The sequence below is a fragment of the Mycetomoellerius zeteki genome, unplaced genomic scaffold, assembly GCF_001594055.1.
Source record: "Mycetomoellerius zeteki isolate Tzet28-1 unplaced genomic scaffold, Tzet1.0 scaffold79, whole genome shotgun sequence".
Classification (NCBI taxonomy): Eukaryota; Metazoa; Arthropoda; class Insecta; order Hymenoptera; family Formicidae; genus Mycetomoellerius; species Mycetomoellerius zeteki.
In genome coordinates this window covers 719664-731944 of record NW_017257819.1, presented here as the reverse complement: position 1 = coordinate 731944, position 12281 = coordinate 719664, and the positions used below count along the sequence as shown (strand labels likewise).

Below are 12281 nucleotides of genomic sequence, written 5' to 3'. Positions count from 1 at the left end.
GAATGCGGAGCTGGCGAGTTGTCTTCTCCATCTTCTCTTAGGTCCATCTTGAAGATGATTTGTTCAAGAATGTACATTACGCAAGAAGTATAGTCTTCTATCCGGAAACGAAGGACTGGATCTTTGGATTCAACTTAGCATGGTACTCTGCTGGGTCGGATTTTAAAGAAAGATCTCTCTCTCGTCATCGGGACGCGATCATTCGTTCGCGAGGTACGTCTTTGCTTCTAGGCGCTGGAGAAAGAAAGTGTGAGCCAAGCGTAGAGTCTAATAGTGTTGGCTAAATTTATTTACGTTGCTGCTGCGACAGTTGCCGCTACATCAAGTTTCTGCATTTCGCTGTATAAAGTAGTAGGCGCAGCTACCGCATTACTCTCAACACATACAATTTGTCTTCCGTGATATCGAAATCCAATATACGAATCCCATATCTAAATACTCTTACAAGGAAAGAATGCCTTCTCTTTCAGAAGAAAATTATGCGATACAATGTCCTTCATCATACATTACTCGTTCGTTATTATATTCTATTAAAACGAACTCGTTTAAGATAAACAGGTGCACTTATAGCCTCTACATCTCTCTCGTTAAAGTCGACCGTTTGACTCGGATGACGATAGAGCCAGCCAACGATCAACATCCGCAAAGCAAATAGATGACAATTTACAAGCCGATAGGAAAATAAGTAGTATTTCACCTTGTAGGGACACTTTAGTGGAATCTATTAACACATGTACAAAAATCAGTTAGATATGAATAGTCAGAATGTGTCACATGGTGTATCATGCGAAATGGACACATGTATAAGAGAAATGATGACAAGGAGTATATATAATTGCAAATTATGACGAGTGCTCTCCTTGGATAATATTATGCACAATATAAATTTTGTATAAAACCGACATTTTGCTCGATAAAATGTATACGTGATTTTTTTTTCCAATCAATCAAGCTGGTGCGGAAACGAAAAGCATTTCTGTTGAAATTCTTATACTTTCAAGACCGGACGCTGCAATTCGTGCAATTAATAACTTCCAATTTGTCGTAGTTTATCCGCGCGTTAGACTACTCTGTATTCTGTAGTCGCTAGTCAAGAAGTTTGGAGAATCCCGCGATTATTTGAACGAATGTTCGTGATTGCGAAATGTCGCATAGTCCGATAATCAATATTTTCTCATGGGCATCGACGATTTGTACGCCTCGAACCGTTCGTACGACGGCGCTGTCCCAGGTGCAGCCAATCCCATAGACTGCATTGGTCCACTCTGATACGTCGGTGGAATCGGATGTCGCAGTGTATTTCCCATGCTACTCGAGTTGCTCCATCTGCAATAAGTGTACGATTATTTAGCTGTCGGATTACATCTAAAAATGTGTCGTATTATCGCGATCATATTGCGTATTGTAATAAAGTAAGAAGGTCACACGTGCTGTTGAAAGTTACATCTGTGAATCAAGTAGTTTACCTGTTAACGCTATCGGACGATCTAGAACTCCAACTGGAAGGCTCGTTGCGAGGATCGCGAGACCCACTGCTTGTCACGGAGTTAAAGGATTTTGAAGATGTAGGTCCCGAATGCCAACCACTCGGTGTACGATTGCTTTCCACATAACGACTTTCACCTGTATATAACAATAGCACGCAAGAATGAATGAAGAATGGTGCTTTTATTTTTTTTTATTAATTTAACTACAATTGAAATATTTATCTCTCTCTACGTTTTCCACAAGATATATAAAAATTATTAGAACGTTCACCAGCAAGAAAAAAGTTAATTATACAATCTTATTCAAATACAAGTTAAAATTTCCTTACATTAACTCTGCGTTCATATTACTTGGTATGCTTTATAATAAAAACTATTTTAATCACGCTTGCAGGGACATGGTAGGCACAATTGATGCGTGTTTGTGTCGAGTATCGCGTAGCATTTAATAGATAAACCAGAGAAACTTTTGTACACTGCTTTCATATCCTGTTTATAGAATCGTAAGACTGATAGCAGGTTCAACTAACTACAATGAAAACTCAACAAAAATCATATAAATTTTTATTATGAAGCATACACATTTATAAAAGAGAATACAGACTGGATTTGGAATGATAATGAATTTCTGTACAAGCTTTAATGATAATGTATAAAAGAATATCAAACTAAAATACTTAAAAATTAAAAAACTTAAACCAGCGCTTAATTCTTAGTACAAACTTTTACAGCCTGAAATTATTAGGATTAAGTAAAATCCTATTTTCAATTTCTTCTTATGTGTATATATATTTATTGATATATTTCTTTTTAATAAAATAAAATAATTTTAATTTTAATTTTTAAAGAAAAAATTATTTTTTTATATAATAAATTTAACATTGCATGTAATAATAAACACAAACTTTAATAAATTATACGAATTTGATAAACGAAACTTTAACATATATTTAATTAAACTTCAAATCATAAACACTAAAAAATTATTATGTTTAATAAAGAAATTTAGTGATAAGTGTTGGATTTAAAAAAGAAATATTTATATAAATGTGAGCTGGACATGTGTTACCAAAAATGAAGAATGCTTTTCAAACAAATAAATAATACCTCTATTATATATTCGATTAGATTTAACTAGTTTTTATAACTTAATCATATATAATGTGTGCTCGTAACTATATAAACTATTTCTATCTTTGAAAATGTTTGGCACTTTAAAAAAAATAATTTTAAGATATACATTCTTTCCATTTTCTCATATATTCATATTTTCTCCTTTACAAGTATCTAAATTAATATTTTTCTATAATAAAAAATAATGTTTATATATTGATAAAATCCATTTTTCAAAATTATTGAGACTGTTTGCGTGAAAGATATATAAATTGTAAAGAAAAAACGAGATTTCTTTACTATAGTTTATCTAATTTTCTTGTGTGTATCAATTTTTTTTTACTAAAAATGATAAAATTAATCTTTATATTTTCTAAACTTCAAAAATTTCGTTGAGTAAAGCTTATTTTGGGCGCATATTTCATTGTTTTATAATATATATATTGAAAGATATAATTTAGTTGGACTATCTAATTTCACATTATTCATTGTATATTGTCCAAGAATTTCAAATCAAGGATACTCTAAACGAAAATTAATTTACACATATAATATCAGATCGTGTGTATATGTTCTCTTCTTTCAGAAATGTTCATGAGGATGTTTTGGCTACTGTATTGCTTCCTTACTTAACGTAATGCCTATATCCTGTGTACAAAATTAAAGAATAACCGTCTAAAAATGGTTCAATGTGATATCGATTATAAGAGTAGAAAAGAAGATAAAAATTCCTAGTGTCGTGTACTAAAATCACTTCTTGTACATATACGGTTTACTTCATACTTACGTGGTGTGCTAGTTGTCGGAGGTTTGAAACTATCACTGTATCGTGTATGAGTGTCTCTAGAACTTCGATGTGTCTCGGGATCGGAACGTCGTACTTCGCGTTCGCGAGTATAGGACGTGGTATTCGGACGATCATATCTGTGTAAATCCAAACAAAGAATTTGATTAATTAATTTGAAATATGATTTCACTCTCATTATGACTTGAGAGTACAACACATACCTCTCCTTGACTTGTCGAGGATCCAAGGACGAGGACGTGGTAGATAAACTTTCTCGCCGTACGATAACTTCTCTTCCCCGAGAAACATCGGAAAAGCTGTCTGGTCGACTGTTTCTTGAAGAAAAATCGCTACTTCTCTTGAATTCTTTTTTCAATCCCAACTCTTGAGTAGTTCTGAAATAAATTTCATAGTATTGTTATTGTTTTAGTGCGGATATTGGATTGTTCGAAATACATTATATTGTATACGGAAATTTCGTGATGATTTTCGATAGATAGAAATGATATATATTGCAAAGAATGGTATTTAATATATTTTTAATAAAAAATTATTTTAATATAAACTTTAATAAAATTTAAAAATGACAAATTAAAAAAATTGTTCAAGTTTACCTGCTGGATTCGTATCGAGACGGTGGTGAAGGGTCCAATCGTCTATCTGATACTCGCTCCAACATCTCATTTCGCCTATCGACAATTCTTTCCGGGCTATGTCTGCGGCTATGTTCTGTAGCTAACCGTTTTCTGTCAGATTCCGCGTACAAATCCCGCGGATCTCTCCTATCGCTGGATGACCTCTTTATGGATGGTGGCGGTGGCACACGTCGGCTCTCTTCCAAACGCATCTGCTGCCTCTTCAATTCCAATCTCTCGCGCTCGAGCTTTTCCCTCTCGAGCTTTTGCCGCTCACGCTCGAGTCGTAGTAACTCGGCCTTTTCCTGTTCAATCCGTTCTCTTTCTCGTCTCAACTTCTCTCGTTCTCTCTCCAAACGCGCAGATTCTTCTCGATGTCTACGCTCTATCTCTCGCTGACGTTCCATGTCTTCCCTTCTTCTTCGCTCTTCCTCTCTTAGCATTCGTTCTCTTTCGCGCATTCTTTGCCGCTCACGTTCTTCCTGAAAATTCAAGATTTTATCTTTTACACGAATTCGTTCTTGCTACTGATGATGTTATTCGGAATCGAAAGCTGAAAATATTTACTCTGATTTTAGCAAATGTGAGAACGTCGTCTCGCTTTCGTCGTTCACGACTCCGAGATCGACTATGAGATCGGTGATCTCTCTCCCAAGTACGAATTCGTTTTTCTTCTCGCCTTCCTCTCTCACTTTCCGGCTTTTTGCTAGTAGACTTTGTCGATCGAGAATCAGATTCTTTAGACAGATCTTCTTTTTTGTCTGGCATTTCAATTTTTATTTTTAGTTCGACGCTTTCATTTTTGTCATCAGATTTTTTTGCTAAACAAACGTAATATATATAATCGGTTAATGTCTATATATGTTGTTAGAAGTTAAAGACTTATAAAAATTATCCGGTTGAAATAATATTTTTCGCAATAAATTATTTACAACTTTAAAAGATGCTTATTAACATCCATTGCTTATCAATTTAATTTGTGGTATTAATATCCTACTTTTGCTTACGATTATACGTATCAAGACTGAAAATGATTTCGGCGCGCAATTTGCAGAACGGAATATGTATATAAATTTACACTGAAAATATTATTTAAGCACTAAAGATTTAGCTTAGATCATTAAGGCTTTAGTTATTCAGTTGTGTATATACATTTGCGATCTTAAAACGTTTCATTTAGTTATAAAAAAATAATTTTCCCCTATTAGAGTGTAATTATTATACTGTAATATAACATTTACTAGCATCTGATCCTTTCTCTTCAGGTTCCTTCTTTATTTCCTTATCCTTTCTTTCATTTATATCATGATCTTTCGGCTTTTCTTTCTCCTCTTTCTTCTCCGATTTACCGTTAACCGTATCACGTTTACGTACATGACCTTGTTGCGTATCACCTTTTGCCTGTGGAAGAATTTATAAGTTTTGAGAATGCTACAGATTAAAAAAGAACAAATTTTATTTTGACGATGTCGCATTCAAAAGATCATTTACCATCATCAATTTACCTTTTCCACAGAGATGACACGTCCGTGAAGCTCGGTTCTATGCAAATGCTGTATACATTTTGCAGCATCTTCGCTCGAAGACATAGTAACATAACCGTAACATCTCGCCCCTGGAGTTCTCGCATTTGTCACCACTTTTGCGCCTATGACCTTGCCGTACTTCGAGAAGATCTGCTTCAAATCGGTCGCACGAGTACTGGACGATAAGCCAGATACCCATAGATTGCGACTGCTTGCATTGGTTGGATTGATCTGAGACGTCTTCTTATCTACGAAAGATATTATGCACAATATAAAACATATGTTTATGTGAGATTTTATAGAATTTGCAATACCTCTCTCTTTTTGCAAAAGAAGACATTGCAAACAAAAACAGCTTACCTTTCTCTTCTCTCTTCTGGCTCTTATTGCTAGATTCCACGCTGAAAGAGATAATATTGTCATTACATCAGAAAATTAAAAATCATAATAATTCTGATAAATAACAAATTAATTAGGACTATAAATGTGATTAATAAGTATCTCTGTAACTATGTTAAGGACATAAATTTGGCTAGCAACTTATTTTTAGATGGTACGACCTAGATTTTTTGGGGGGAAGATTTCACTCGTATATCATCTCGAACGTTATCAGTTCTATTTAGATTACTGGATCTGTATTCACTGTGTTCTCTGTTCATCCACTTTTGTCACTCATGCATAAGGAAAGCGTCCATGCGGTAACACATTCAGCTCTACGTATCCATAAAAGGATCATCTGCTGCATAGTTCTTCTGACAGGATACTTCTTGCCATAATTGGGAGTTCTTTTAACGCTTTTCTCTCTTTTTTTTTTTAAAGTAGTAGTATCTTCAGTAAGCAATAGGATTGCTTCTTGATAGTACGAGGACTTTAGTATGCTTTGCCGAATATAATTTACCATAAGATACTAATGTCCTTTGTATAGCGATGCACGATGAAATTGCTGCCATTCAATAAAACGAATGAATGTCCTCGTCGTGTAAGGAACACAGCACACAGAGCTCGTCAGGTTTTTTTCTTGGTATAGAGTATACATGTAATCGCTTTTATTAAATATGCGAAGGAAAATGCAAGCGACATTCGAGAGACTCTAAGTCTGCTAGCCAAGTTCTTGATTTCTTAACATAATTTTCAGAGTTAAGAATTACAGCCTAACGGGGATTGGAACACAGATTGGAAGATTAACTTCCGAGATTCGATTTAAAAAAAGGGAATTAAATATAATCTTGCATGTGACGTGAGTGATCTCATCTTGGAAATCCATTGTCCTGACGGTACAGAGAGAGAGATAGAGAGAGAGAGAGATTATTCCGATGATACGGTTATGCAGCAGTAGAACATCCCTAGCAGAGTCGTGAGCGATATATTTTCAGTTTGCTATACCACAGTACTGCGAACCGTACTTTTTTTAGCTCTATGAGAGAGACCAACCTCTTGCTTCCTCCATCTCCACCCTCCTGCTTGATCTTCGTCCCGTTCGCACCGGACGTCGTCCCTTCCTTGCCGCCGGCACCAGGTTCCGCTCTACCGCTGCCTTTAGGGTCTCCCTTCTTGTTGTTTTCTTCCATTTTCTTCTTCTCTCCACCATCTACAGGGACAATCAAGGTAGCATAGTCACTTTCTGCGAAGCCCAGACTCTTCTCCCTCCCTCCTAACATCTGCTGCTTTTGTGACTTCCAGTCAGGAATTTTGGCCAAGTCACTAAGAAATTCACACAGCAAAACGATGTGGCTTGCACGATATTACGAGCCACTGATCTTCGATAGCATTGATTTGATCCAGAGAACCTAAAGCTTTCTCGTCGGTTTTATATCGGTTTTACATGTGCACGTACACGCGTGCGCGTAAAGCTACCTTCGCATTTTTTTTTCCACGAAACTTTGAATTGAAAATGAAATTTAAAAAAAAAGAAAAGGAAAAGATAACGATAAATGTGTCGCAGAGCGTGATTATCATTTTCGTGAATTCACATTGCTCTACGTTGATAAAATGATTCCTGTGATAGATTATTATTCTCGCGGAAAACGTTCAAATGTATATATGCGACAACGACTCTTCGAAGAGGCACGAATGATTCGAAGATACTGGTCAAACCTCATGTCATGTGATAATTTATAGTTTGCGGCAAATATTTGCTGGTGTATACTTGAGTCTTCCTGTATCCATATGAGTCGATGATAAGAGAAATCCAACGATGCTCTACGTGGTAGGTATAATTAATGTAATTGTATATCAAATTATAGCGTTAACTAACTTAAAGACTACGGGATATGGCTTGTTTGCTCGAACAGTAGCACGGGAATGTCGGGAGATGTACATTGTTTATCCCAGTTGAAAACCTTCCAAACCATCGATCAGCATGCGTTTATCCCGGTTGAAACGCCATTTCTGTCGCCGGCTTGCACTTCAATGATATGCCGCGTCTATCGTGGCTGCGCTATATTGAATCCAGACGTTGCAACGAGTTCACGACGCTTGAAGGCCGGAACTCATAGGATGAGGAAGAAGTTGATTGCGGACGATCCCGACGTTGCCCTTGTTCCAGATGTTTGAACGAATACGTTCTTGAAGACTTGCTCTTGACACTGGCGCTTTCGCTAACTTACTCAGGATACCGCAGATACAAATATCGCTAGCCTTGACATTCTGAATACTTATAATCTAAATTTAAAAAATAATACATAATGGCGAACTTACCTTTAGGTCTGTCATGAGATTCTGTCTGCAATAAGAAAAACATTTGTTAGAAATGATTCTAAAAAAATTTTTATCTATAATCATTGGAATTAATTACATGTGAATACATAGTCTATACAAAAGCGACTACATTCAAAAATATATAAAAATTAAATACTGGAACCTTTAGATTCTTTATAGTCTTAAACGTTCTAATTGTTACGAATCCTACAAAATCCTACAAAATCAAGGGAGTCTAATTGTAAAAAAATTAAATTATTTCTACTGCTGTAGAAAAAATTGCACAAAGTTAAATTCCCAAATTCCTACTATTGCAAATGCAGTTATATCCATCAGTTATTTAAATGATTCACATTTTATTCCAAAATTACAATCCTTTCTCCAGCTACAAAAATTAGTCTTTCTATTTTTATAAAAAGAGATTATATTTCTCATATCATTATGCACGTTTTGTTAAAACAATGAATTTTTTAATTAAAAAGAATCTTACTGTGTGATAACTTGAATGAGAAAAATTATACAAATTTTTTCATTCTCGTAAAAAAAATTTTCGAAATAGATATAACTTTTACCAATCAGCAAAATCCACGTAATTTCTCAAACAAAAAAAAAATTCCTTTCTTTAATCATACCTCCTCAGCTAGGAGATTCTCCTCATCTTCTCCAATAGTCAAATTAATAGAATCCTCATTGTCGATTCCATTAGCTTCAACAGTGGCAGATGGCACGTCTGAGATTTGATTTGAGACAATCTTCTCCGCCTCATTTTTCTTGTCGCTGTTCTGTGCACTTTCAGCCTTGACTCCTTGCATTTTGTCTTCTAATTTTTCCACCTTAATAATAATATTTTTAATTTCAAGTTCGGGTTCCTGTTCAAAAAAATTCAAAGTAAATTATTGATTTTGAGTAATAGATCCAATCCTAATTTAATTAAAATATCTCAAATATCAATATATATACAATACCTCTTTTAGCTCTTTCTTGAGAACTTCTTTCTCATCAAATTCTCCTGTCTTTACTTCCATTTTATATTTATCTTTATTATCCTGTCCATCGACATTTTCTTCCTTCTGATGATCAGAGCATTCACTAGAATCTTCTAGAGTCAAAGCTCCTGTAACGATAAGAAAGTTTAATAAATGATAAAAAGTTTTTATCTCGGCTCATGCATTGGAATTTGTGTACAATATATTAACTATTAAGCCTATTCTCTACAATTGTGTAAGCGTAATTGTAAGTGACTGCAATAAAAATTGAACTATCAAAATCGAATATTTTCTTCATATTTAATTGTGATTAATCAATTTTTAAGGCTCCTGAGTACTCAGCCATTTTGAATTGTGATGTCATAAATGATAAATGTCATGAATGACACATTGGGTACATTCAGTGGACTCAACAGTTGAGTGAGCGCTCACTGTTATTGGTGTATTCTTTTAGATCATCCAATCCAAGAATCATCCAAGAATTATACATCAATAGCAGCGAGCGCTCACTCAACTATTGAATCTGTTAAACGCAGCTATTAATTTTTCTTGCATACCATTTATAAATAAAGACAATTTGCATGAAACAGAATAAGATCACTGTAAAACTTGTAAAAATGGACTGAGACTATCATTATCTTCCCTGTCAGTAAATAGTCGTAAAAAGCATGTAAGGAGCATTTATTAGTTTTTCCTCAATGCGCAATAGCCTATTTTTACTTCACAAACATTTTTCGACTATTTACTAACTGTCAGAGGAGATAAGGATAGTCTTGATCTATTTTTACAAGTGTTTTGCAATGACCTCATTATTTCGTTTTATACAAACTGTCTTTATTTACAAATAGCATGCAAAAAACTTTAATACATCATTTCTCGTTTATGACGTCACAGTTCAATATGACTGAGGTGAGTACTCAGGAGCCTTGAAACTACAATTACTTACAACTATGTTAATTGTAGGACAGGCTGTCTACAATGAGAATAATTTATGGGTCATCTATAATGGTGCAGCCACAATAGAAGGAATAAGGAATAACAATTCCAACCTATCAGAAACCATGTATACATTCCGGTATATTCGATTTCTGATAGGTTGAAATCTTTATTCCCTATTCCTTCTATCGTGGCTGCACCTTAAATCTGATATTTCATGCATCGATTGACAAGGCTTTTCGAGCTTGTTAATTGGCTGTAGGACAGAGAGATTGTCAGATCTCTCGGTTCTATAGGCAATCAGGCTACAACCAAACAGGCTTAAAAAGTTTGTTCTATGATACATAAAATATCTGCCTTATATTATGTAGTAAGTAATAAATAACAAATTTCTCCTCACATTCGATTGTGAATGATCAATTCCTTATAACTCACAATTTACTATATCATATATTACTCTCATTGTAGATAATTTCTTAGATACTACTTTCATAACGAGATATGGAAACATATATACCACCATTCCTTTTCGGAATGATTTTAGGTGGTCCACCAGATGGTACAATAAGATACTCCTCAGGATTTTCTCCATCATCCAGTATAGCCTATAAATAAATTATTGTTCTGTTTTAAGTTTATAAATATCATTACTGGAGTACTAAGATTTAATTTCAAATAGGGAGAATGTAAATTGTGCAAATAAATGCATCGTGTTTCAAGGTTCGTGACTTATCACTTTGACTTTTCCAAAGCCAAATTACAACAATATGGCATTTACGTAATACTCTTTTTATCAGCAACTGGCACACTAATACAGACAAGAAAACAATCGTTTATTTCAAGACGCTAGTATATATAAACCGCCCTTCTCCCTCCCCAAGCAACATGTTGATTAGATTGTGCAATCAAAGCATTCAGTACATTTTTAAACTAGCACTTTTTGTTGATAACAAAAGAGCATTCTTACTCGAGTCCCGATAATAATGGTCATGCGATTGAAAATCTTTTTTTCAATTAGCGCAAATACGCGATAGCAGACCCGCTACTAAATCGATAAGATCGATAAACCACGCCGTTGGACTACGAGCATTCGAGCGTAAAGAATAAAAAAAAAAAAGAGAAAAACTGAGATATCGTTCACCTTGGAGAGTCGGTCGAGAAGCGCCGCTTTATTACCGGATTTATCCAGGCTGCGACGTTCCAACTCTGTTTTTAGATCTATAACTCGGAGTTCCGTCAACTTTTTTCCTTCTACATCGGCCATTGTACCCGCAACGACGATCGCTCACGAGTCACAAGACGAGATACAGTAGGAACATAGGACTGATGTCGATACGTTGAGTTTGAATGAAAATCACGATATGCAAAGACCGCAAACGGATCGTACAGCTCACTACGAGTAGAAAATTCTGGAACACGAGCGAGCTACGATACTCTCTGATACGTCCGATTATTGCATCCGATTGAGAACCAGATGAGAAGCCATTTCGTCTACCACCGACGTCGACGGTCGAATCAGTCGAATCAAATTGGAACTGTCCTAAAATTCACTGTCAGTCAGTGTCGCCAACCTCCGCATTCTAATGTAGGATTTATGGCTCCTACACACTGGACGCGGAAAAGCTTACCGCGCGGCAAAATGCGACGCGGTAACCAATGAACATGTTAGGTCAGAATCAGACTATGCATTGAATATTGAGATGCTGGCCTTAGGAGCTGTAAGCTTATTGGCTACCGCGTTACATTTTGCCGCGCGGCAAGCGTTTCCGCGTCCAGTGTGCAGGAGCCATGAGGGTGCCTAGAGACACTATAATAAGAAACTAGCAATGATGGGCTAATTTTTGATTGGCTGGATATGGAATGGCAGAAGCCAATCAAAAATCGTGCTGCTAATAGATGATAGTACAGCCCGAATTCTGATTGGCTTCTGTTTTCCTACTTTTTCTGCTTTTCCATACTAATTGCGAACGCGTCCTATGACTTATCGTCCTGTGAACGCTATTTCCTATCCAACTAGAACTTATGCCAGTCTCTTAGGGTGAAATCACACGGTGCGGAAAAAGACTGCGGAATAGAGAATGCGTCATTGAAGCAACCAATCAGCGCTATTTCGA

At 35.6% G+C, this 12281-nt stretch overlaps 1 protein-coding gene across 2 annotated transcripts; it reads right to left on the bottom strand.

The window, feature by feature from the left end:
- Positions 1 to 14: 14 nt before the first annotated feature.
- LOC108729778 (SAFB-like transcription modulator) lies at positions 15 to 11664 on the bottom strand. 2 transcript variants are annotated; one of them, XM_018459064.1, is made up of 15 exons: positions 11309 to 11664; positions 10685 to 10772; positions 9211 to 9359; positions 8878 to 9114; positions 8246 to 8270; positions 6980 to 7136; positions 5909 to 5949; positions 5528 to 5796; positions 5264 to 5423; positions 4590 to 4843; positions 4002 to 4504; positions 3609 to 3782; positions 3388 to 3524; positions 1467 to 1623; positions 15 to 1326 (listed from the first exon to the last, which is right to left on the bottom strand). In XM_018459064.1, the coding sequence occupies exons 1-15, from the start codon at positions 11429 to 11431 to the stop codon at positions 1164 to 1166; spliced, it is 2637 nt and encodes an 878-aa protein (XP_018314566.1). In that variant the 5' UTR covers positions 11432 to 11664; the 3' UTR covers positions 15 to 1163. The 2 variants fall into 2 exon arrangements, with proteins under 2 accessions (XP_018314566.1, XP_018314567.1); XM_018459065.1 differs by lacking the exons at positions 15 to 1326; positions 1467 to 1623 and adding an exon at positions 3017 to 3248.
- Between the last annotated feature and the right edge of the window lie 617 nt (positions 11665 to 12281).